The sequence below is a fragment of the Tachyglossus aculeatus genome, chromosome 18, assembly GCF_015852505.1.
Source record: "Tachyglossus aculeatus isolate mTacAcu1 chromosome 18, mTacAcu1.pri, whole genome shotgun sequence".
Taxonomy (NCBI): Eukaryota; Metazoa; Chordata; class Mammalia; order Monotremata; family Tachyglossidae; genus Tachyglossus; species Tachyglossus aculeatus.
In genome coordinates, this window is record NC_052083.1 from 15,865,660 (window position 1) to 15,892,665 (window position 27,006).

Sequence of the window (27,006 nt, forward strand, 5' to 3'; positions counted from 1 at the left end):
GCTGCTGAAACTCCTGTCCTCCCACTCTTTCCTGTCCTATCTCACCTGGAACTCTACTCTAGTTCATCTCCTCCAGCCTGACAATGGGAGGTTATCCTCTGGTACGAGAATCCTACTCCTAGCACGCTCAGATTAAGCAGTACCAGTCTACTGCTTTCCACCTGGTAGCCAGGTTAGCATCTGAGTGCTGCTTGAATTCGGGCAATTCTAGGGAGGAAATCCAGGTGAAAAGGAGGGTGTCTTGGCTAGCTGACTACAAAAGCTCCTAGTTAACATTACTAAGGATTTTCGTACTCCAAAATTTAATTCTGCAACTAACGATAAAATTCCCAACGCTCCCTTAAAAAACAAAACAACCCTCCCCCACCCCATCCCAAACAAACAAACAGAACAAAACTGAGTTGCGACGATGCTACCGTCCGATACATGCTGCTGGAAGGAGGATAAAAGGCATCAGTTTTGATGCTTTGAAAGTCTGTTCAAGATTTGTGCTTTTTTCTTCTGTATGTGCGTGTGCGTGCGTGCGTGCGTGCGTGCGTGTGTGTGTGTGTGTGTGTGTGCATGCGGGTCATGCTACTCCAGGAGCAGAGCAGAGACAGGCTACATCAGCGCAGAAGGGAGTTTTAACTCATGTGGAAACGATGCTCCCCCCGTGTTATGTGGGAGGAGAATTCATACCTGTCCTGACTATGGTAGCCACACATGTTGCACTCGAAAGGATCACGGAAGCCGTGGCAACCCATGTGGATGGTATACATCACATGATCAAGGAAGAGGACTCGGCAGTGTTCACACTTATACACCTTGACTTGCTCTCCACTGCTGCTGATCACTTTGAAAGCATCGTGGGAATTGTCAGTTGCCGCCCTCAGGACCTCATAGGGTCTGTGCTCTTCCTTAATGGATAGGCCATTTCGGGCGTGGGGCGCTATGTGGTTCGTCAGGTAAATGAGACCGCCACGCTCCTCATTATTACTCTCCGTGTCCGTGGAGTCGTGGCAGCTGTTGCTCGGAGAGGCGTCTCTCTCAGACGAGATGGATTTGGCCTTGGAAAGGAGCAACAAGTTTTCCACAGCGCTGTCCTGAGCTGTATGGTTGGCTCGGCCGTGACCGTCCCCGTGGGGCTTGTGGAGCTGGTACACGGGGCCGATGACGGGCACCACGTCCGAGCCACCCGGGGGAGTCTGGACGAGGGGGCGCAGGGACTCGGCCCCCAGGTAGCTGATGGCATTGTTGATGGCTTGGTCCATCACGTGGGTCTGCATGATTTCATTCTCCTTCTCGTAATTCGCACTGGCATCGTACGGAATGTCTGACAGGCATTTCTCACCTGCGGGTTTAAACAGCCAACAGTCAGATGAGCCTGCGGTCTAACCTACTCACAGCCTACTGATGTCCTGTGTCACAAAAATAGAATGCAATAATAGATGCCGCAGGGATTCGCCTACCAAAATCAACCCCCAGGCAAAAGCAACTCCCATTTGGGGGTCCGGCTGCATACGGACCTGAGAGGTGCTGCCACCGTGGTCTGCCGGAACACCACAAAAGCATCACTGAAAAAAGCATTCTAATTTCAATACCCAGAGAAAGAGAAGCAGCATAGCCTAGCGGCCAGAGCAAGGGCCTGGGAGTCAGAAGGACTTGGGTTCTAATCCTGGCTCTGCTGCTTGTCTGTTGTGTGACCCTGGGCTAGTCGCTTCACTTCTCTTTGCCTCAGTTACCTCATCTGTCAATGGGGATTAAAACTCTGAGCCCCATGTGGGACATGCACTGTGCCCAACCTGATCCCCTTGCATCTTCCCCGGCACTTAGTACAGTGCCTGGCACCTAGAAAGCGCTTAACGAATACTTAAAAAAAAAGTGCATATGCTCCTTGTGGGCAAGGATCACACCTACCAATTCTTTGTGTTGTACTCTCCCAAACAGTATTCTGCACAGTTAGCACTCAATAAATACCATGGTTTGATTGACTGACTGATGGACCAATCAGCTGGAAGGAGATTGGCAGTCATCGTTGTGACCGAAGAGACCGCTCCACGCCTACAATTCTTTCACAAATAACGTTTCCTAAACCCAGTCCCTTGGAAATGTTATTGTTTCACTCTCCCTATGTGGAAATCTAACACGAGACAGTGGGGGGAGGGGGGAAGGGGGTATCTGAGCCCAAGCCAGGATGAGGAACTAACTTTTGAGATCCATTTGTAGTTTACGCCGCTGACTTGTGGAATGGTTTTGTGCAACTCGCTTACCCACTTTGCCTCAGCTTCCTCATCCTGAGATCAGATCACAATAATGACCTAAATCACCGGGGTGGGACTTGGATGAAGTGAATGATGACTGACAGGTGCTTTAGAAATATGCTGTAGATACTACCATCATTGCCCCCTCTTCTACCTCCTCCTCCCCTCCTCTTATTATTACTCCGATCACAATGAGCACTTTTCATTCAGCTCCTCCCCCTAGTTTCAAACCTGTCCTTCACACAGCGATGGCTGCATTGGCATTTCAGACCCGGAGGAGGGAGCAGAATCTGGTCAGAGGGTATAAAGCAGGCACTAGGGTGACTGAAATGTTGGAAGCGGGAAGCGGGTAGGAGAACTTGTTTCAGAGAAGTGTGGAAGTTCAGGCCAGCTTTCATTTACAAACCAGTTTCCCAACTCCTTAGATTAACCATCTCAAAAGGAGGAAGTAAAATCTATTTCCTTTATGATATACCTCCATAGTACATGTCAAAATAGAGATGGTATCAAACACACTGTCCTGCTGTGCACCTTCTTATTTCACCTCCCTCCTTCTTATCTGGATTCGTAGGCTAAAACTTTTTGGTTTCAGTTCATTTTTACCCAATTGTAAGGCATCCCTAGTGCCGGTATCACAAGACTGGGAATAGTTCCTTACATTATGGAAGGAAAACCAAACCAAGAAAGAACCTTTTTAGAATCTTACCAGCATTCATATCACCCTGCAGGAGACGGATGATACTTCAGTTCAAGCAAACTTCAAAATAATATCCCCATTTGTTTAACCAACAAACTAGTAGCCAAGCACACTACTATTGCTGGGAAGCATCCCTGCATTCACGCAGTGTTTCAGCATTCCAAGTTCAGGGAAAAAAATGCTAACAATTAAACTATGTCATTCAACTCTGACAAAGTTTTTCTTCCATGTTGTTGTTTCATCATATAAGACATATCACAAGCCAAGGCCACAGAGTTTGTTTTGACATAATCCATGGTCTGTACCAATCCAGAAACTCTTCTTCCTCAGTCTATGGCTGTTATCCAAATATATACCCGTGATGTTCGTGTGTCTGCGCCACATGAAGTATATTTCGTCCTGTATTTTATATAACCCATATTGCATATGATCCCTAGGATCAGTAGTAGAAGCAGTGTGGTCTAGTGGAAAGAGCAAGGGCCCTGGAGTCAGAGGACCTGGGTTCTACTCCCTGCTCTGACTCGTGCCTGCTGTCTGACCTTGGGCAAGTCAATTAACTTCTCCTCGACTCAGTTTCCTGATCTGTAAAATGGGGAGCACTTCATGTGGGATTGGGACTGTGTCCAACCTGGCCATCTTAACTCTATCTTAGTGGTTTTGTCTCCCCCTTTTAGACTGTGAGCCCACTGTTGGGTAGGGACTGTCTCTATGTGTTGCCAATTTGTACTTCCCAAGCGCTTAGTACAGTGCTCTGCACACAGTAAGCGCTCAATAAATACTATTGATGATGATGATGATGATGATGATCAGCACACAGTAAGTGCTTAACAAATACCACAATGGTTATCCTTATGGACACAGGAATAAGAGGGCAGGTACCTTCTACATATCTAGGCATCTGTTCTCTATTTTCTAAGATGGTGCCGCTGACAGTGAGAGCCCGTCCCTGTGTGGGTGAGTGTCTGAAAAGACGGACACATACTTAGCCCTTGCTCTCTCAACGACTGCCTACCCAGATAGATCCTTGCTGTGCTAATTATTTTGAACCTCTCCCAAGGGCTTGGTACAATTCTCTGCACACACTGAGGGCTCAATAAATACCATCGATTGATAGAACTACCCAAGGCCTGACTGTCTCTGTTTCAAGCCTGCCACTCAGTCTCCTGATCCCTGGATGGTCATTTCTATAATGAGCAGCATGGCCCCTCTCCCAACTGCTATCTGACCGTCTGGTCTGTCTCTTGCGGGAGTCCCCCGACACTCCACTGCCGAACTGGACTGTCAGAGATTTTGCTTTGCTATGTCTTTAAATGATTTATTCTCCTCTGCTGGCTTGGTAGGTCACCTTTCAGTCCATCACAGGACAGTGGTTCACGCAGGTTAGCATGATAAGTCTCTGGGGCTTTCACTTCTAATAATATGCATGGTGAATAAGTAAAATCACCTGTCTGGAACTCCGTTTTTCTAGCTAGAACATATTCCTGTTTGGGCGCATCCTAAAACTCTGATGTCACGCCACCAATGCTTATTCTTTCTTGAGCTTGGCATCAGCGACAAACTGAGGACTGAATGGACAATGGACAATGGTTCAGCATTGTTGTTTCAGAGTTTTTCCCTTGGTCACTGCTTAAATACCCCTATGGAAATGTGTGTCTGACTTGCTTAGGTGATGGAGTATTGATGATGTCGATGACGTATGTAGCAGGTAGTCTTAATAGTTATCCATACGCCACTTGGAGAGTGCTCACAGTTCTTCTAGACTGTGAGCTCGTTGTTGGGTAGGGACCATCTCTATATGCTGCCAACTTGTACTTCCCAAGTGCTTAGTACAGTGATCTGCACACAGTAAGTGCTCAATAAATATGATTGAATGAATGAATGCTAATAGGCTTTTGCTTCACATTTCTGAATCCTCATCAGTTTCACTAGTCATATGGTAAGCTAATATAGTACTGTTTTAAGGCTCCAGTAAAAGAAAGCTTTAGACAATATGCTGCATCCCTTCTGCTAACTGGTAGTTAAGTGAGTGCTGAGCACAGACTTGCACAATGCAGTGCCATCAAGAAGGGAGAAGCTCTCGTTGAGCAAAAGCTTCGCTTGGTGAGAAAAGGAGGCAAGAGGGAGAACAGTGCCAGGTGTTGCAAACGTTAAGCACAAGGGGAAACCTTTCTGTATGCAAACTGTGGCTGGGATTGGGGGTCCTGCTTTGTTCATTTCAGCCACACATGAATTCATAGGTGAACTTCACTGTCAGTGGTGTCTTCTTTGAACACAAAGGCCAAACGGCTAAGGGAAACTTTGGAAAGGAGCAGCAGAAGGTTGGGGAGTAGTTTGATGAAGAGGAACCAGGAGGAAACCAGTGAGGATAAAAAGGGGGAGGAGCCAAGAAGTAGTTGTCTGGCTGCTTGTTTGTCTCAATCCCTCTCTTTCTCCCTCCTTTCGAAGACAGGTTCCCCTCAGCTGGGTTTTTCAACAGTCCTTGAGCAGGTGATGACTTTTTGTCAAGAACTTATGTCCCACTGGAACCTCTAAGTTACTTGTGTCCATCTCTTGGAGAAAACCAGTAAAAACACCCAAATCTAAAAGAGAAAGTATTCCTTGAGACTTGGATTCAGAATTCAGACATGGGAATGACCAGATTCTCTATGCATTTCTACATGAGACTGTTTCCTTCAGAGTCACCTTGAAGGGCTCTGACTCGCTCAGAGGTCCTACTACTGTGGCTTAGTGGGCTGGGCCATGGGAGGGACAAGAGGAGTCAGAGTTGGAGTAGAGAAAAGGAGATGAGTGTAAGCTCCTGGAGGACAGGGAATGTGTCTCTGACCTCTAGCATATCAATCAATGAATGCTACTTATTGAATGCTTACTAAATGCAAAACATTGTACTAAGCACATGGGAGAGTACAATACAACAGAATTAGCAGACATGTTCCTGGCCCCTAATGAGCTTCTGGTCTCCCAAGCCATTAGTACAGTGCTCCTGAATAATAATAATAATAATAATAATAATAGTTCCTGATAAGTGCTTGCTATGTGCCAAGCACTATTGTAAGTGCTGAGATAGATACAGGTTCATCAGGTTAGACCCAGGTCCTGTCCTACATGGGGCTCATACTCTTTGAGAAGCAGCATGATGTAGTGGATATAGCACCGGCCAGGGATTCAGAAGGTCAAGGGTTCTAATCCCGGCTCTGACACCTTTCTGCTGTGTGACCTTGGGCAAGTCACTTCACTTCTCTGGGCCTCTGTTATCTCATCTGTAAAATGGGGATCGAGACTGTGAGCCCTATATGGGACAGGGATTGTGTTCAACCCGTCTTGCTCGCCTACACCTCAGCAGTCAGTACAGTGCCTGGAACATAGTAACTGCTTAATAAATACCATAATTATTATTCAACCCCATTTTACAGATGAGGTAACTGAGGCCCAGAGAAGTGAAATGACTTGCCCAAGGTCACATAGCAGACAAGTGGCAGAGCCAGGATTAGAACCCAGGTCCATGCTCTATCCACTAGGCCATGGTGCTTCTCCAGGAGGAAGTGGAAGAGAAAGCTAGGAAGGCAAGGAGTGGGAGCAGGGCTGAGAATCTAGAACTATCAGGATACCTGGGAGGGAAAAGAAGTGCAGAGCAAGCAACACCTGAAGGGAAAATCTAGTTGCACAGACGGCAAGGGCAGGGACTGCTTTGGAGCACAATCACTGATAAAAGCACTGTCAGGGAAAACGGTAAATGGGGGTGGAAGATGGCCTTGTAGAAAGAGCACAGGCCTGGGAGCCAGAAGACCTGAGTTCTAATCCCGGCTCTTCCACTTGCCTCCTGTGTAACCCTGGACAACTCACTTGACTTCTCTGTGCCTCAATTTCCTCATCTGCAATCACTCTATCATATTTATGGAGTGCTTACTGTGTGCAGAGTACTGTACTAGGCACTTAGGAGAGAACAATATAACAGTTGGAAGACATATTCCCTGCCCACAACAAGCTTACAGTCTAGAGGGGATGGGGTTGAAATACCTGTTCTCCTCCCTACTTAGACTGTGAGGACCACGTGGAACAGGGAATGTGCCTGAACTTATTATCGTGTATCTACTCCAATGTTTACTACAGTGCTTGGCACATAAAAGCACTTGAGAAATGCCATAGTTATTATGATTAGTGTGATCAATAATTTCAATGAGCTCTCCTCAAATTCCAGTATTGAATTTAATTCAGCCCAAAGCGATGGAAATTCTAGCGCTCTCCAGAGAGGAGAGTCTATCAAATGTTAGAGGGTGGAACTTTTTCTGATTCTCCCTATATTTTTTTCTTCTTTTATCTTTCCTCCTCCTCCTTCTGGTGTAGAATGTCTCTCATGTTTTATCCCATCATTATTTGTTCAAGTGGTACATCTTGGCTTTTCATCTCTTCCTTCTATTCTCCTTTTTAAATTCCCTCCAATTTCCCCATTGTACATCTTTTTGACACTGATGGTTCTACAACTGAAGGCAGTATTCCAAGTGTAATCTCACCAGAGTTGAGTGGATAGGAATTTCATGGCAAAATGCCACTTTATAGGAACCCAAAATAGCCCTGAGCTCTTTATTGCCTCTTGTTCTGTAAAATCAAAGACGGTGGTGGAGTGGTAATTTTTGCTTACAGAGCATCTAAAGGGCACCTGGGTCTTGAGCTTCATGAATTATGGCTGAAATGAGTGGTTAAAAGTGCATTCCTTCTTCCAAATGAGTAATTAAATATTACTCGCTTATCCTAGTCACATTATCCTTTAGCCAAGAAGCCTCTATTCCAAAGGAACACACACAGAAGATGGAGATGCCCTCAGTGCCAGTGGGAAGTAAAACCAAGGAAAATCACAAAAATGATGGTCCTTTGTTTTTAACTACTGCCTACAAACAACTATGAAATGCTCCTCTCACCTATTTTTCAAGTGTCAGCTGACTCCTCCTTCCTCTCAGCATGGCCCAACAAATCATAAAGCAAGACTGAAAATACCCATCAGCATATTTTTTTTTAATAGACAGCAAACGTTTAACTCTTACCAACAAATTTCTGAGGCATAGAGCTCTTACGTTTGGCGACGTTACTTGCTAGTCTATCCAGAACGAGGGATCTCTCTGGCCCTATCTTGCACAGGTCTTCGGCTATTTCACCATGGTTTGTTTCTTCTTTAATGACTGCAATCAAAGAAAATCAAAGAGGTTAGTGATACAAAATTAACCTTTCGAGGATTCAGATGGTAGCTACTACTCTAACTTTCTGCAAGAGGAAAGACACAAAGCCCAAACTCCGTTGGCTGATGGGGATGGTGCCATGCTTCCAAGGACAAATGAAATTTCAAGGTTTTTTAATAGAAGCATGACAAAATACTCTCACCCCTCCTTTATCCTTCCTAAAAACCATCAAGAACATAGGGGATTATACCTCACTTATATGCTATATTCAGAAAACACCTCTTCCCAAATCTCATAGTAGCATACTTCACATGCCCAATGTTCACTACTCAAGTTCAAGTTTTATCAGACCAGTGGATGATCATTAACTTGTATGCTGATGTTCTCTTTTCTGAATGTGTGATTTTGCTCAGAGAGCTGATAAGATGAGAACAGGGATTGTGACCATTTGGGGGAGGATTGGGGAGGTAAATTTTAAGGTTTTGTTTCTTTAGTCTAACTTTCTGGGTAAGCTGTAAAGGGGGAACAGTGTCTGCTTAGAGTTCCTACATTCCCAAGAAGCTACCCAACTCCTGAAGATGATAGCCATATCTATAGGGAGCAAATCACCATAGGTTTGGAAAAACATGACAGTCTTTTAACAGCTTTTTCTTCAAGCAAAATAAAAGGAGATTTCTGTTCATTTGTTCTTTTGAAGCAAGTTAGCTGAGAAGGGCTAGAAGTAATTAATCTGAGGTCAAACAGGTAAGATTTTTGTTTGCCCCATGAGAATGCTTTCATGGGTGTGGCTTCTATTTGTTCAGGTGTCTACCTACTTGACAACTGTAGCCTGGGTCTTCTGGCTGCTTCTTTGCTTTGAAATCTGGATACCTTCCTTGTGTTTGCCCAGGGGAGAATAGAAGCTCTAGGGGTACACAGGTTAAGGAACAGCTTCACAAGTGCTTTTAGGGTGGAGGCAGGGGAAAATGGGCAATTTCTCTTCTTCATGATGTGATCATTTAGCACCTACATTTTTTTGGTCTTTTTCTCATTTCACTAACCCTTCATTTGTCCCTGGCACATCGGGAGATCATTTAGAATCCTTTGGAATTATGGAGGGTAGAGAGCGAGGGAATTTTTTTCATACTCCCCCATACCCTCAGATTTTGTTCTTTTCTTACTTCATGCTTCCCTTTCCCTATTTTCCCCTTCAACTCCTTTCCCTTGCCCTCCTTCCAAAGATCTGTTAGTCCCTGTGCTCACTCAGAGGAAAAGTTCAAGAAAGAATTAAGGTTCTGTCCAAGCCAAGGTAAGCCGGTAAGGAAACAGGCCACAGGGAGGTATTGACTCTGCTCAGTCACACAGACTGATGTCACAGTTCCCTGTGCATACTGGGAGGTGGGACAGATGGCACATGCTTCCACAAAGCTTTGCCTGCAGAACCCAATGCCCAGGTTGGCCCTGAGGTTAGCTTGGCCCCATTCAGATGTGAGTCAAATGCTGAGCCAAGGAGATGGATGCTGCATTCAGATATTCCTTCCCTGGGCTTCAGCATATGAAAAAATATGTTGTGCTTTACAGCTTGGGAATGGATGATTCTTGCTTTATCGTACAACACGAAAACACTCATAGGATTGGTATGGCGTCTTGTGACACACCCAAATGAGGCTGTCACAAATAGTTCTGTAATAGATAGTAGTCCATGTTTTCATGCTAAAGTGAAGCAGAAAAATAATTAAGTGAAAAACATGAGGAAAGTAGTATCTGAATTTATTGGATGGTTCTTCATCATCATCGTCATCATCACCCTGAATGATCTTTTGATTTGGCAGTAGAGATCTGTCCTGAAAACGTTCTTGTTACTTAAATACTATTAGTACTGATTTTGTGCAGAGGGGCAAACTCATAATTTGGGATATCTTTAGTACACCAAGCTGCTATTAAAATAGATCTGTGAAAAGCTTCATATTGAATTTAACTAAAGTTTTATGGAACCACTTTTTACAGATATATTATCAATCAACCAGTAATACTGACTGAATGTCTACTGTGTGTGAAGCTCTGTATTAAGTGCCTGGGAGAGTACCATAATACCAAATGAGTTTTACTACATTAGTAAGATAACGTATAACCAAACGGTCATGAAGCCTAAGCAAAAGTTTATCATCTTACATTTGAAAGCATTTATTTATCTGTATTATTCATATTAATGTCTGTCTCCCCCTTTAGACTGTAAGCTTACTGTGGGAAGGGAACTTGTCCATCCACTCTGTTATTATGTACTCTCTGCTTGAGCACAGTGCTTGAGTACAGTGCTCTGTACACAGTAAGTGCTCTATACCATTCATTCATTGATTGATTGAGCTTCTTCTTCTAGAAATTCACAATAAGGGATCTGGTTTCTCTGGCGTTAAATTGGAGGCACTGATAAGGTGCTCATTATGATTCCAATTAACAACAGGATTGCAAAAATAAGGGATTGAGAAGCAGTGTGGCTCAGTGGAAAGAGCCCGGGCTTGGGAGTCAGAGTTCATGGGTTCTAATCCCATCTCTGCCACTTGTCAGCTGGGTGACTTTGGGCAAGTCATTTAACTTCTCTGTGCCTCAGTTACCTCATCTGGAAAATGGGGATTAAGACTGTGAGCCCCATGTGGGACAACCTGATTACCTTGTATCCCCCTAGCGCTTACAGCAGTGATTAGCACATAATAAGCACTTAACAAATGCCATCATTATTATGACATGGGCAGTAGAGCAAATTCCTTCTCTTAGTGAAGAGGGACTGTTTTTAGTGTTATCCAGTATCTGTTTTTTAATTTCCCCTGCCCTAGAAAAGTTTGGGCCCTGGAGTCAACAATTCTGAAGCTATTTAAATTTTAAAAAGACAACAACAACAACAACCCCCACCATAAAAAAAACCAAATAAAAAACCTCCAGCGTAACAAACAAAAACAAGTATACATACAGCATTCTGTTCACCTACTTATCTCCTCTTATGGAATAATAATAATAATAATAATTTGCTAAGTACTGGGGAGATTGACGATAATTACACTGGACAGTCCCTGTCCCACACGGGGCTCACAGTCTAAAGGGGAGGGAAAATAGGTGTCTCATTCCCATTCCATAACATTTCAAATGTAAATTCAGAAATTCATCTTAAAATAGATCAGAATTTTACAACCACATTATTACAAACATGCCACAGAACATATTAAGTGAGATTTGTTAATCTGATATGAAGACTCTTTCTTCAGAAAATTATTTGAAACAGAAACATATACACTCATTTTCAGAAAATAACTTTGGAAAAACTCCCCTACTCACAAAATTGCTTTTTCTCTAATAAGGAACAACTTTTTAGAACCTCAAATGTGAAGCCCCATCTCATCAAACTATACTGAAGGGTCAAATCTTTTCAATTTACCAAGGAAGTTTTTCAAAAAAACATGCATATTTTCCTTTGGGTTCCAGTTTGTATTGTATGAGGTCTCACTGTTGATCTTCCAAACCAACATTTGACTTTCAGTTGGGATACTAAATAATAATAATAATAATTGTAGTATTTTAAGTGCTTACTATGTACCAAGCACTGGGGTAGATACAAGATAATCTGGTCCCACATGGAACTCAGAGTCCAAGTAGGAGGGAGAACAGGGATTGAGTCTCCATTTTGCAAATGAGGAAACTGAGGCACAGAGAATTTAAGCAACTTGCCAAAGGCCACACAGAAGACAAGTGGAAGAGTGGGTAATAAAACCCAGATCCTCTGACTCCCATCCAGGGCTGTGCTTTTTCCACTATGCCATGCTGCTTCTTCAGACTACATTTACTAGTTTTACACACATTACAGAAAATACAACTTAATCCAAATGTCATTTACCTCTGAACCTACCACTAACAATCACTAGCTTGTATATTACACTTTTGGATGTTTATTACAGGGTTTAATTTCTCAGCTTCCGTTTTTACATTTCTACAGTCCTTATCCCTCAGCAAACTTACAGGGGGTACTGCTTATATCTCCATCCTCTGGCTCAGGTAACTCAGTCACAGTGGATGCTCTCATTATGGGCATATGCATTTCTTTATCTGTTAACATGTAAAAACATACTCAAGTGCTATGCAATATTAAAGAAAACATCTTTACGCATAGGTCAAAGATCCCTTTCCACCATTATCATTCAACAAAGTGAATACTGTGTACTGTCAGAAACAACAGATAAGGTAGGGACTGTCTCTATAAGTACTGTCAGCAACAACAGATAAGGTAGGGACTGTCTCTATAGGTTGCCGACTTGTACTTCCCAAGCACTTAGTACAGTGCTCTGCACATGGTAAGCGCTTAATAAATATGACTGAATGAATGAATGAATAAGCAAAATTTGTAGTTTGTCTAAAGGGTTACCACACTATATTCACCACATGCTGATACTGTGCTTTCTACTTGAACTGAAGCATTTAAGCCTCTTCTGAAAGTTTTAGTGATTATTTTCAGAGATTAATCTTTTCCTTTAAATTAGGAATGAACACCTTGGTTTCCTAGAGTAAAATTCTGCATAAAATGAATTAATTAAGAGAAGATTTGAAATAACATTTCATTTCTCCACTAATCACCAAGCCCCAAAAAGAGATCTAGTCATTCCAAACTTTAACAACAAAATAAAACTGGGGAGTCCTGATATTTTTCAGTTAGGTTGCTATTTCGCAGCTCTCGCCAAGAGCTTTAGCTTTTTGCCCAGGTGTGTGGGGTTTAAACCTTTAACTTCATCAAATGGTGCAATAACTTTCGGCCTTCACCTGCCTGCTGTATCTCGACAATGTGAGCTCATTGTGGGCAGGAACGTGTCTGTTATATTGTCCTCTCCCAAGCGCTTAGTTCAGTCCTTTGCACACAGTAAGCGCTCAATAAATAGGATTGAAAAAATGAATGGATTTCTTATTTGACAGCTAAAGAGAAAGAAGGTCCAGCAGGCTTTTAGCAGGTAGTAGCTTAAGCAGGACATAAGCCTAATTTTTATGGCGACACGTGGAACGTTGGTAAAGTCCCAGCTAGTTCCACGGAACACCCTTTTCTAGTTTCGGGCAGAGAGGGAGAGAGCGCCAATTCTGGGATTATTTCTTGTGCTTTGAGCTCTTACCTGGGTACAGAGTGCCTGGAAGGCCCATGCTCTGCAAGTAGTTGTGGCAACGCTCTTTATGTTCCTCTAAAGAGCTGCGCTGTTTATAGCTTCGGCCACAATATCCACATTTGTGAGGTTTACCAACTGCAGAAAACACAATTGAGTTCAAGACCCCAATTAAATGTCTGCTACAAGTGTAACAGGAATGCATATAACACACGCATTAAAGAAATCTATAACCGACTATCCAAACTCTTCTTCTGAAAGCCAAAAACTGCACTGAGGACTCAGTCATGTTTACTTAACTTTCTAGACCTGGGTGCTTTTTGGATCTCTTCGAGACTCTTGGTGACACCTCCATTTCATGTGTTAAATTTATCCATAAATTTGGCCAAATTTGGCCAATGCAAATCTTTTCTTTAAACTCAGGTGACTACTGTCATCCTGGAATGCAATTCCTGAGATTTTGAAGAAGGCTGTGTGCCCCACCCCTGAACATTTCGAGCATAAGAATCTTGGATTGGGTCTAATTCTCTGTTCGGACACTAGAGTAACCACGTTTTCAGATGATGCTGGTCTTGATCTGTGAAACTGGTGCTCATGACAGTTAGATAACTGCTAAATGTGAAGCCTACCCCTGGAAAAATTAATTTACCCTAAAATTTTACTTTCACAGAGTACCTCCCTAATTATGGCTCAACAGAGCCCTTCTATACCCTGAAAAATTCTGTATGAAAAAAAGCTTCAACATGGGGCTTGCTGTTACTGAACTTCATAGAGAGATGTTTGCTTAAGGGAAAATAACAGGGAGTCCCTTGAGGTTTAAGTGTAAAAGCTGGAATAGAGATCTACTTATAAAATAGAATATTTTATAAATGAAATGGACCATTTTAGAATTTTATTACAATTTTCAACCACAAAAATCTACATTTCAACACGAATTCTGGGGCTCTCTTTCATTTCTCTTAAATGCTACTTAATGGCACACACAATGATATTTTAGAAGGCATCAAACCATAGACGACGGCGCAGGAACATTATATTTTTCTTTGGTAAATTCCCTGGCTGCTTTACACTTAACAGACACTCAATAAAGAGTTTTGGTGAAGATGATGAGACGACGACGATGATGAGGATGATGATGAGTGTTTTTTGAAATGGTTTAAGATAATGCACAAAAATCAATATTCCCCAATTTAATTAGGTCAGGTACTATTCATCAGGGCAAATAAATAGGGTTTTTAAGCTGACTAACATAGCTATCCCCCAGAGTCATGTTTTGATTTGAGCAAATATTTAACAGAGAATTAAAAGAGCAAGTTCATCAGGACAGTGGCATGAACCTGTTAGTTTTACTCGACTTTCCAATACCAGAAAAAAATGAAAAGCATCCCTTACCACCTGTACCAAAAAGGATGCAGATTACAGAAAGGAATGTGTACTTCTCTAAAAAGTGACAGTTGCTGACAAGCAATGCAGTTCCCCTTCCCTCCATGATTACTCATCTAGTCATGTAGATGGGTACATCCACCTCACTTCTAGTTGGAGAAGAGGGATTTTCCCACAACCTAATGACAACAAGGCAGAACTTGAAAGGGTCTCTTAAAGGTATGGATCATAGTGTGTCTCTGAAGATTGGCATCAGAGGCAGATCTAAGCCAATTCAAGCAATACAGCGCCCGGGATGAAGGGAGACCTAAGAAGCAGCGGGGCCCAGTGGATAGAGCACGGGCCTGGGAGTCAGAAGGACCTGGGTTCTAATCCCGGCTCAGCTGCTTGTCTGCTGTTTTACCTTGGGCAAGTCACTTCACTTTTCTGTGCCTCAGTTCCCTTGTCTGTAAAGTGGGGATTAAGATTGTGAGCCCCAAGTGGGATAGGAACTGTGTCTAATCCAAATTGCTTGTATCCACCTCAGTGCTTAGTACAGTGCCTGGAACATAGTAAGCATTTAACAAACACCACAATTATTATTATTATTAATGTTACTATTATTGCAAAGGACATCTCTGAGGAGGCCCAATGGACCCTCTGCTATTCTGTTTTCTGCAGCAACAAAAACCACTAAATTTATTCCTTCAGCAGGTGAGTGGTCTAGAATACAATTTCAGACCACTCTCTGAAACTCAGTGTTTTATTTAAACTTAAACTGATTAATCATATTTTGAGGTACTATTTCTCTCTCTCTCCTCCCTCCCCCTTTTGCTCTTTTTCTCTCCTAAAAAAGTTCAGCAACAACTGATCCTTTTGAATCTCCTTATATTTTTAGCAAAAATTGGTTTAGCATACTTTGGGGTTCTGGTGAGAGTCTGGGGATGCTCAAACTGGCTGGAGCACTAAAATCTGGGTATCGTCAGTGTTGGGAGGTGATTGGTGAGGAGCAGGAAGGATTGTCCCAGTTCCAACCAGGGCTCCATCAACCACCACCATCGACCATTAGGGAGATGGGCTCAGGACTCCATCCAGAGCCTAGACTTCAGAAAGTCATGGGTTCTAATCCTGAACCACCATGTGTCTTCTGTGTGACATTGGGCAAATCACTTACATCATCTGTAAAATGGGGACAAAGACTGTGAGCCCCATGTGGGACAGTGATTGTGTCCAACCTGGTTTGCTTGTATCCAACCCAGTGCTTAGTAAAGTGCCTGGCACATAGTAAATGCTTTACAAATGCCACAATTATTATTATCATTATTACTAGAGCAACTGAGTCATTTTCAAAACCATCAGACTCCTAATGGCTGTTGCCAATGAAAGCTGCAACCATACAGTCTAATTCTCCCAACATTCATGCTTACTCTCTGGAAGTGTAAGGCACTTTCAGAAGACCACCAACTGTTTCAGACCATAAACAGTTCTTCAGTGCACTATTACAGAGTTTACTTGGAACCAGGGAGTAATTTTAGACATTGGGACAATCAGGCTCAGGTGTTGGGAGTTCAGCTCCAGGGTCATTAACAGCTGAGAATGAATGTTACAAACTGTGAATAAAAGGTACTGACTTTCAAACATTTTTACTATCAGATCAAAGAGTTGGAGAGCAGGTGTTCTCTGCTCAAACACCCAGGCACCTTCCGCTTGAAATGAAAAGGTGGGGTTAGCTGTAGGGATAATGGAATTGGGGTTCCTCCTACTTGTATTTCGTGATGGCAGCTACCTGTATCCTTGGACATGGGAATATTTTTACAGCCAAAACCATTTTAAGTTTTGTGGACCAACTGTGAATTTACGGACAGTTGGGAATTCTGCTCAGCACAGGTCAGTTTTACATCTTAGAACAGAATGGAAAACAAGTTCCAGATTGGCTGATAGCAACAAAACCATAACTCCATTCTAATTCAAGCCTTGTATATATTTCTGGCTGGGATTCAATATAATCACAATTCCTCCAGGAGGTCCTGGCTGTTTTAAGACACCAGATTATCCTGCAGAGAGAATATGGTCATTTTTTTTTTTTTTACCATTATCCATTGGTTAAGATTTCTTGAAGTATCTGAATCCATACTATCTGTCAAAATGGACTCTAGTCATGAAAAAGGTGCCTCGCCTGCTGGGTCTTATCACTAAGGTAATTAGTCATGATTGGAATGGGATAGTGTCATACCACAAGTAAATTAGCAGGCATGAAACTAGTATAATAATTTGGGACATTGCTATTGTTAAAAATTTTCAGTGGCTCTGTTTCCAAATCATCACTGCACCTGAAGGAAATGATCGCTCCTTTAAAGTGCCACAAGTAAATTAGCAGGCATGAAACTAGTATAATAATTTAGGACATTGCTATTGTTAAAAATTTTCAGTGGCTCTGTTTCCAAATCATCACTGCACCTGAAGGAAACAATTGCTCCTTTAAAGTGCCTGGTTGTTTCTTTTCTCTTCCAGTCAGCCTGAAGTTATGACTGCAAGGTAAATAAATTGGCAACTGGAAATTTCAAATATGGCTTTAATGACATTACCTATTATTGAGACTGTTCTGCTCACATTCTGCTTAGAATACCAAGAATATGAACTATGTTTCCTGCTGGCATAAAGGTCAAAAAGGCCACATTTTTCTTACAGTGTGATGGGGAATTTCAGTAACACTAGTAGAGTGAATTTTGATAAACTCTAGTTTCAACTTGGTTTTTGGATCATGTTCTGTGCCATTAGACACCATTAAAGTATATCTCAGTATGAACAGAGGATCAGTGGGATGGAAGGAACCTGGAATTGTCCCTAGCCCTTTCTCTTGACTTGAGCATTTTACTTAATTCCCACCACTCCCTTGGTTACCCATTCTCACTTCTAGGAGGCAGCCTTGACAATGAGCAGAGACTTTTTTTTCCCCAGAAATGCCCATGAAACTCTTTCCCCCACATACTTCCAAGGGCTACAAAGTGCTCTGCCTGCTTGGACATTCAATCGATGAGCTCCTTCTGTGAGTAGAGCACTATACTAAGGAGTTTACAATCTAGATATTCAATGAATTACAGATAGCTGGAAGAAGGAACAAAGGATATGTGCACGAGTTACTGTTGAGTAATAATGCGTGAAAGATACGTATATGCCTGTTTACTTATTTTGATGTTTGTCTTCCCGCTTCTAGACTTTGGGCCCGTTGTGGGCAGTGATTGTCTCTGTTTGTTGCTGAGTTGCACTTTCCAAGCACTTAGTACATAAAGTGCTCAATAAATACGACTGAATGAATAAATGAATGAATATGTATATAAGTACTACAGAAGATTGAGAATATTCAAGCATTTAAATGGTAAAATGGGGCAGAAGTTCTGAAGTGACAGTTTTTGAGGAGATATAAACTGGAGAGTTTATACACTGATGGGCAAGGCCTCCTGGAGATGTGATTTCAGAAAGGTTTTAGAGATGGGAAGAACCTTGGTCTGTTGCCTATGAATGGGGAGGGCATTCCAGGAGGGTAATAACATGTGAGCAAAAGATCAACAATGGGAGAGACAAGAACAAGGCATGATATGTAAGAAGGCTTGAGAGGAATGAAGGAAATGACTTGGGGCACAGGAAAACAGAGTGGATATAGAGGAGGGAAAGAGCTGAATGAATACCATAACGTCTATTTGTTAGGACTTCCTGCTGGATGTGGGGAGGAATGGACAATTGCAGGAATGGGGAGACTTGGGCAGAAGAACATCGTTTTAGAAAACCAACCCAGGCAGCAGAGTGGAGAAGAGATTACAGAAGGAAGAGACTGGAGGCTGGGAGATCAGAGAGGAGACTGATGTGGTACTCGATCAGGACTATGAGAGATGGCTGGTGGCCATTTGGATGGCGAGGAAGGGGAGGATCCTAGGAATGTTGGGGAGGATCCTAGGAATTTTGTGGAGGAAAAACCTGATAGGATTCCATGACAGGCTGATTATGGGGGTTGAAAGAGAGGGAGGAATTGAGGATAATACCCAAGTTCTGAGCTTCAGAGATGGTGAGGTTGATGGTGGTTTTATCTGGCATAGGAGAGTTAGGTGGAAGAGTAAATTTGGAAGGGTAGAGGAATTTAGTTGTTATTGTAATAAATGTAATATAATAAATGGTAAGTGACAGAGTGAGTAAATAAATATATTAAATCCACATTCTTTACTAATAAGGAAATGTTGCTTGTTCTGGTCAAAAAAGGTGTTTACTTTGAAGGCAGACATTTATAACATGACAGACACATGAAACATGTTATTAATTTACCTCTACCACTATACTACCTGTACTACATGTGGTAAATTGTAGAACCAAGCTAAGATTTAGTAAAAGGAAATCCTGGTTGGGTATACGTTTGAAAAATTCAGTTTTATTGGGACACCAAGATGGTGGTGGGCTTTTCTAATGCAATTTTTGCTAGTAATTTGGTAGTGGGATCTCCAAATGCCAATATAAACCACTACAGTATACATTCTGTGAGACCTACTAGAAACTGAGACACTTCATTTTTTTCTGCAACCATCCTCCACTGGTTCCCTACCAGAAGAGGGGGCAGAAATCAGCAGCCAGAGAGCAAATGCTCCAGAAAGCACTTTCTCACCTTTCCTTTTCCCAAGCCACTGCCAGAAGACGGGCCACAAGCCAGGCCCAGGAAGTCTTTAGTGCAAGGAAACGAGCACGATGAGGATTATGTTTATGTTCCTTTTGGCAACCCCCCTCCTTCATCACCCACCCACTCACTCAAGCATCTTTATCTCCCATGGGGTCCCCTCTCCTCTTTCTCTGTCCAATTAAGCAAACATCAACAATTCAAAGAACAGAGTTTGCACCAGGTCCCAAGCCACAGCCCACTTCACTGACTCACACCTCTGGATGTTTTCATGTTCATTCATCTCTCCTAGAAAGGAAGCCCTGCTAAACTCACCCACCCATTTTACAAAAGGAGCCATTTCACAATATTGCTATTATTTATCATTCGATGGGAAACTTTAAATTTGCCTCCAAACCCCATCACATCAGGCATAAATGACAAGAGGGAGAGTTCAGTGCTCTGCACACAGTAAGCGCTCAATAGATACGATTGACTGATTGATCAATTGATTGAATATACTATAGACCCTTCATCTTCTATGCACGTGGCAGTTGTTTGTCAGAATACTTATTTTAAGACGGTTGATGACTTGACTTAATTAGAGACGTATGTGCTGAATAGATCCATAGTGAGTGCATATAGATTTTGAGAAGTCTTAATGCAATTCCTCAGATGGTGTAGCTCAGAGCTACATCTTATCAGCATCGTCTCTTGAAACAATTAGCAGGGCATTGGTCAACACAGCAAAGAGTCTGCTATCTCAGGCTTATTTCTCATATGACAGAGAGCCTCGGCTCTCTTTTTAACCAATACCCCAGAATGTGGTTAGAAGGTGGCTATTGACTCTGAGGTCTGGAGTTTTCCCCTTTACTGATGAACCAAGTATTTAAATAGCAAGGTCCAGCAATAATCACCTTCAGTGTCACTGGCGTAGACATTTGCTGTATTCCTGGAAATTCCCAAATTTCCCAACCCCCAAAGCTCCTATGGATTGCAATGGGAAAGGTGAAACCTGGGCCTGAATGTAGAAAAACTGAAATGTTTACTCAGAACTCAACAGTTCTTGGAAGTACAGGAGGAATTTCCGGAAGTGCTATACCCCATGTACTTCAAATTCCTAACCACTCTGGCTCCATGATGCAGCTGGAGAGAAATTAATTTTTCAGGATCAGGAGGAGATGATCAAGCTCAAGTAAAGCTTACCTCTTACAATCAATCAATCAGTGGTATTTATTAAGCACTTACTGAGGGCAGAGCACTGCACTTAATGCTGGGGAGAGTACAACAGAGTTGGCAGATACAAGGAGCTTACAGTCTAAAGGGGGAAACAAACATTAGATGATGGCTATATACAATCAGTGAGGCTCAGGGTAAGGTGAACATCAAGTGCTTCAAGGGTACAAAGAAAAGTACTTAGGTATCACAGAAGGGAGAGGAAATGGGGGAAAAAGGCTTAATTGGAGAAGGCCTTTTGGGGGCAATGTTATTTTATTGAAATTTTGAAAGTGGGGAGAATGGTGGTCTGTTGTGTATGGAGGGGGATGGAATTTCAGGCCAGAGGGAGGATGTGAGCAAAGGGTCGGAGGCAAGATAGACAAGATGGAGGTACATTGAATACGCTGGCATTATAGGAGCAAAGAATGTGTACTAGGTTGTAGTAGGAATTCAGAGTGGTAATGCAGAAGGGAGAGAAGAACTGACTGAGTACTTAAAAGCCACTGGGAAGGAGTTTCTTTTGGATGAGGAGGTGAGCGGACAACCACTGGAGATACTTGAGGAGTGAGAAACATAGATTGAATTTTTTTTAGAAAAATGATCTGGCCAGCAGGTGGACTGGATCTGGGGGAAAGCAGAGGCTGAGTGGTAAGGAGGCTGATGCAGTGGTCAAGGTGGGACAGGAAAAGTGCCTGGGTCAGCTGAGTAGCAGTTTGGATGGAGAGAAAAGGGAGGCTTTTAGCAATTTTGTGAGGGTAGAACCGACAGAATTTGGTGACAGATTGACTGTGTGGAGTCGAATGAGAGAGATGAGTCAAAGATAATGCCAAGAGTTGAGGATAACGCCAAGGAAAGATCCTTGCAAGGAAAGAATCCTCACGCCCGGCTGAATCCTCGAGCTGCTCCTTTTGCAGTCGGCTGGAAGATTCTAGGAATCTGTGGCTGAGGTTTTGTCTTTGAAATGAAGGCAAGCGGCAAACTCAGGGGTGAGGAGCATGCTCACCACAGGCCAGAGCATGAAAGAGGCTGAGACTTAGGGTTGCACAGTGTCCTCTGGACGACCTACCTGAATGAGTCCTGAGATGTCCCGTGAGGGCATCCCTCCGGCGACAGGCATAGTTGCAGAGGTGACACTTAAAGGGCTTCTCGCCAGAATGCAGCTTGATATGGCGGAGGAGGTTGCCTTTCTGAGTAAAAGAGGCTCCACACTGATTGCACTGGAAAGGACGCTCTCCTACGAAAAGGAAAAGAAGAAATACGTGAGAACAAAGATCTTAACACAGGAACAACAGAAAGATTTCAGTGAGAAAGTTGTTTTTCCCCTAGTGCACTATGACTTCCACCGGCTGCAGGTTTGATAGAACATGAGGCTTTCAGACTAAACCTGCCAGTTTCTTAACGCTTCACTGGCTGGGTCAATTTGATCTGAAAATCTAATTTTTTTTTTCTAAATCAGAATGGCACATCACAATGCAAATTCAAACTCATTTAAATAAAGTGACTGCAACATTTTGTGTTGAAGAGCCACTCTTCCTGATCAGCAGTTTTGGAATAAACCAATATCCAATTTTGCGTGTTGTGGCATTTGGTGGGGTTTTTAATGTGGCTTTTTTCAAAGGGTCTTTAAAATATGCCACTGAAGCAGCAAAATAAAAAGGAAACTCATTAAAAATGCATTTCAGGATCACAAGTTCATTTCAGCGTTACATTCTTATATTTAAATGAAAGGCACTTCATTATAACAGTTATAATAACTTCTTTTCATTTACATTTTCCCGTATTTTCCCTTTCAATTTCTTCTCCATTACCTGTCTGTCCCTAAGCAGCTAAATCAGGAAGAGATAGAGGGAGAGAGACACACACACACACACACACACACACACACACAGAGAGAGAGAGAGAGAGAGAGAGAGAGAGAGAGAGAGAGAGAGAGAGAGATAAAGAGCAAAAATAAAATGAGAATTTCAGGTGGTGCCAAAGAAACTATCTCCCATAAATACCACTGACCCCCCCTTATGGGCTGCATTATTGTGCTTTTCCTTTTTCCACTTCAAAGTAAACCCCAAACCTTTAAGATTTTGCTAGACATGGACATCCTTTGCCTAACAGGTGAACATTATCAAGGGAGAAAGTGATATTCCTAATACTAAAATTTAAATAGTGATTTTAAAATTATTGCTCTTTGTAACTTGATGTGCTTCAGCAGGTCCAAATTATTTGTACCTTTTTTTTAGGGGGGAGGGGCCAATTTAAATAAGCACTCCCAGTGTGATCTCCTTCTTACAGGGATAACCCAAAATGATCCCTAGTGAAATTTAAACAAGGCAAGGATTGAAATGCTTCTGCTGCTGCATAAAGTGGTCCTGGCTACTGTGTCGAACACCTTGAAAATAAAATTCCTGGCCATTTTACTATTCGACCCTTAAGTCACAAGAAATATTTGTTTCTGACAGTGCCACGTTCAAATTTATACTTCTTTGAAGTAGATGTTTTATTATGGTGACAAAGTGCTTCTTTAAATTGTTTGCAATAAATTACCAGCAAACCAAGATACTAGGTATCTATCCCATTTGTTTCTCTTTGGATTGGTCTACAGTAGTCAACCAGAGAAAAGTCCTCTTGGTTTGATTCAACAGAATAGCACCAAGCACCAGCTGATAAAATTAACAAAGGCCTGCAGAGGTTTAAAGTTTCAGTGGCACCTGAAATACCTGAGGGATCATGTTTTAAAATGTGATGAGCTATTGCCTAGGCGGAGCTGAATTCCTTCACTTCTGGAAAGTCAGAATCTCTGTGGGTACACTTCTGGGGATGTTTTCTGAAAACTCTACCTCCAAAGGCATAATTTTAGGATGGAACTTTTCCAAGTAGCCAGGGAAGATTTGAGGTCAGACCACTGGGGAAATGGCTAACTGTAATGGACCTCAAAATTGAAGGTCTCCCTGGTGACTTCCAATCTGGCCCATGATGTGATTCTGAAATCTCTGAGCACAAATTGAAGGTCTCCATGGTCAGTGGATTTATACAATAGATGTTTTCGAGCACACCGAGTACCTCCAGTCAAAAGAGTTCATTTTTGAACAGCAGCATTTTCTGTCACTCACCCCAGCCCCTTCTAAATTCAGCAAGTGGACAGAAAAGAAAGATGATCAAAGAATGCAGGGAGACCCATTTGGTGAGGAAATGAAATGTGCCTCCAACTCACAACTCTCAGTATGACAGGGTGAAACCTCAAGTTGTGTGGGAAAGAAAGGCAGCTAAGGAATCTGAAGTTATGAAAATATACATATCAAAAATGTGGTGGATTCCTACAGATTCATATAGGGCTTGTGGTGGGTGACCCAAGACCAGAGAACATAAACGTGAAGTGGCTTAAAATGACAACTTTCTGTCCCAAATCGTGTTGCACTTTCCTCTCTACTTTTGGTCACACTATCTTCTAATTGGAGGAAAAAGGCAAAACTGTAATGTGCATTGAGGCCAATCTTTCTTCAAACAGGAATGATGTCAGTCTGAAACGTCAACTTTCGAGACAGAACATGCAGGACAGACACCAGTTTCTTAGAAAGTAAAATCTATCTTTTCATTTGAGTAAATGGGTTAACTGTTCTCGGATTTCTAGCTAACTGTCTACTGTTGCTCATTCCTGCTGGAAAGATTTACTGGAACTTTGCTTGATTTTAAGTGCTCACATATGCATGGTTTTGATGCACTCCTAAGAATTTTCATTTTAAATGTTACTCTCTATGCAGCTATTTCTCAAAAATATTTAAGTTACAGGTCTCTTTTCTCTTTTGGGATTGCATTATATTTCATGTCTGTGTGTGTGTGTGTGTGTGTGTGTGTGTGTGTGTGAAAACGGTTTGAGAGCGTGCTCCCTAACTATGTCTGTTTGTCAATATTTAATAGACATTGGTCCAGCTCTACTACTATTCCTCAATTTAGTAAGCCATAGGTGTAGAGGTATATAGTTTAACTTGTTCTATAATGCTATTTTATTATCAGATTGAACTTTATGAAATTACTCCAAGTCTACAGCTTTACAATAGCCTACTGACACATCTCTTGAGATCTGTGAGCCAAGATCTATTTATTGATTAAAACCAAAATATATTATTTGCAGAGCACATTCTCTGGATTCGAGAAAATGACACCACTGAAGAATGTGCTTTATTTGTAGTGAAATCAGATCCACTGGGAAAATTTTCACTTGTGACTTTGCTAGCCAGGGCAACTGTTCCATTGCTACTACAGCTGTTAAAAACAAAGCACTTGTTTGCTTTTGTATATTTAATTGGGGAACCATATGCCATGTTCACAGCATATATTTCGCACTACCTCACACTAAAAAAGGTTACTTTTAGACTCACCTTCAGATAATAAAGATGGCCTGGACCATCTATATATTTTATGAATATGTTTTATTTATTATGTTTTAATACATGATAATCCCAAGGCAAAGGTGTAAAATTGCATGGAAGTGCAAAAGCACCTGGATTCATGGAACAGAGCAACAGTGATTAATGCATACTAAAATTGAAAAAAAAAAGATAATCAGTAGTCAGTAGTCACATGACTACAGTGCACTTCCCAAAGGGCACAGATGTTCAAAAAGCAGGGCCTTTGGCAGGAATGCCTCACACCCTCCAGTCCCCAGGGAACTGGCAGCGGGAGTTTCCTGGTGGATTTTCAACACTACGATGTGTGAAAAGGCAGGCACAAATTTAGGGGGAGTATTCTTTTTGAAATAACTAGCTGGTTGATCGTTGAATGAAATTCCCAAATCTAAAAAAGTGAAGGAATTTGCTGAGTTGGACCCTTTTTTATATTGCCTGCTTAACTGCTCTTCAATTCAGATTCAGAATCCTCTTGAATCCTACTTTACTTCCTGGGACTCTTTCTGTGTACAGCCCAGGCTAGGTACCTCAGAACTTGAGAGCTGACTTAACCTAGATATACCCCTTAGATCTCCCAGATGCAATCAGGTGGAATTTACTTTAACTTATGCACTTCACAAACATGGACTAGCCGGCAGATTACTATTCCTGCCCTGGAAATTAAGTACAATAGCTGACAGTGGATGGAAATTGGTGAGAGAAAATGAAACAGATGATGACCCTCTAAGCTGCGGATTCCAATTGCCAAGTGTGAACTATCTCTCAATGTTTCCCCCAAAAGCTAATTTAGGAAAAAAAATTAAGATCTGCTACCAACTAAAAGACTTGGGGCAAGAGCACATGACTTGAATTTTTCTTGAACAGTAGGTTGAAACAAGTAAAGACTATTGGTAAGGACTTGGAATGTCATTGCTATTTGGGGGCAGAAGTGATAGCAAATAGCAAGTGCTACTATGCTATCTACACTTGGCAGGTTTATTCATTATATGTAATTATTCCTTTTATCAGGTCAGGCAGTCATTATATTTCAGCATTTTGTGTGCCAGAATTTTATTCATTTATCAAATATTTATTTAAGAGAATTTCACTGAACATGTAGGCTTTACATGAATTAGCAGCAAAGTAATTCATTTGCAAGGTTTATTCCTTCATCAGGAATGTATTAAGCTTCGGTGGATTCCGTTAAATGTCTATCACCAACTATCCCATTTTCACATAATTTTCATATCATCACAAAAGGGAAAAATGGTATTACTATTACATTTCTTTAGTTAGAAGGGGATGCAATGTATCCATTTTACTGGATAATTTTAGGAGCATATTTAGCAAAGCAGAGTTTGCTAATTTTAGAAGTTTCAATTTTATATACAATATAAATTCAGATTCTAGTCGGTTCATTTGAAGTCAAGTGCTCACGGTGTATACCACATGAGGTGGCCTGTTTGGGAAATCTTCCTGCCCAATTACTTTCAGAACTCAGTCAAAACACTTGGCATTTTGTAAGGGGCTTAGTTTTGCTGCTGAATAGATTTTTACCTGTTGCTTTTCTGAGCAAACATATCATTCAGTTTACCCTGACTATATTATGTCACTACTTAAATACTAAGATGCAATAAGTGGGGAACTCAGGTGGTCCCAAAAAAGAACTGTTGCAATGTTAAACCTTCAGTGAAATTAACTCCATACTGAGTGAAAGAACTCTAGTGGCATCATCTTCTCCGATCCCCATCCCAGCTTCCCTCTTATGATTTCTTTTTCTCCCTCCAAATTTTGTCTTTGAGTAGATCTTCGTTTGGTACAATACTGATTCTGTTTCCCACAGGCCAGGCTGGTGGCTCCTAGGAAAACAGCAGCCAGAGCAAGCAGGCAGTAGGTGTTGGACCCATCTAGAAGGGCCACATTTTAACAGTTTGAACTTTATCAGATTCCTGCATTTCCAACTTAGGCCTACCCGGTTTGAAATTTCCAAGAATTTTTGCTCGCTTCCTGGGAAAGTCTTAAGAAGAACTGTATTATCTCTATATTTTTCTCTCTTGGGCTTTGAGATAGACACATGCTACAGTCTTTCTGTTTTTTTTTAAACAGTAAGCAGCCAATCTAGCCTTAAATTTTAGACGTAGCAGTGACTGAAGTCTGTTTAAATTAGTATAAATCCCTTACTGATCTCCAAAATGACACAG

At 41.8% G+C, this 27,006-nt stretch overlaps 1 protein-coding gene across 4 annotated transcripts in view; it reads right to left on the minus strand.

Annotated features, from left to right (window-relative positions):
- Positions 1-483: 483 nt before the first annotated feature.
- IKZF1 (IKAROS family zinc finger 1) overlaps positions 484-27,006 on the minus strand; it is a 139,050-nt gene continuing 112,527 nt past the window's right edge. For 2 of the 4 annotated variants that reach the window (XM_038760288.1, XM_038760287.1), the window contains 4 exons: positions 21,496-21,663; positions 13,226-13,351; positions 7,974-8,108; positions 484-1,330 (listed from right to left, as the gene is read on the minus strand). In XM_038760288.1, the coding sequence (XP_038616216.1) occupies positions 624-1,330; positions 7,974-8,108; positions 13,226-13,351; positions 21,496-21,663 (1,136 nt within the window). In that variant the 3' untranslated portion in view covers positions 484-623. Of the gene's footprint in view, positions 1,331-7,973; positions 8,109-12,089; positions 12,177-13,225; positions 13,352-21,495; positions 21,664-27,006 lie in introns of all 4 variants that reach the window. The other 2 variants (XM_038760290.1, XM_038760289.1) reach the window with 2 other exon arrangements.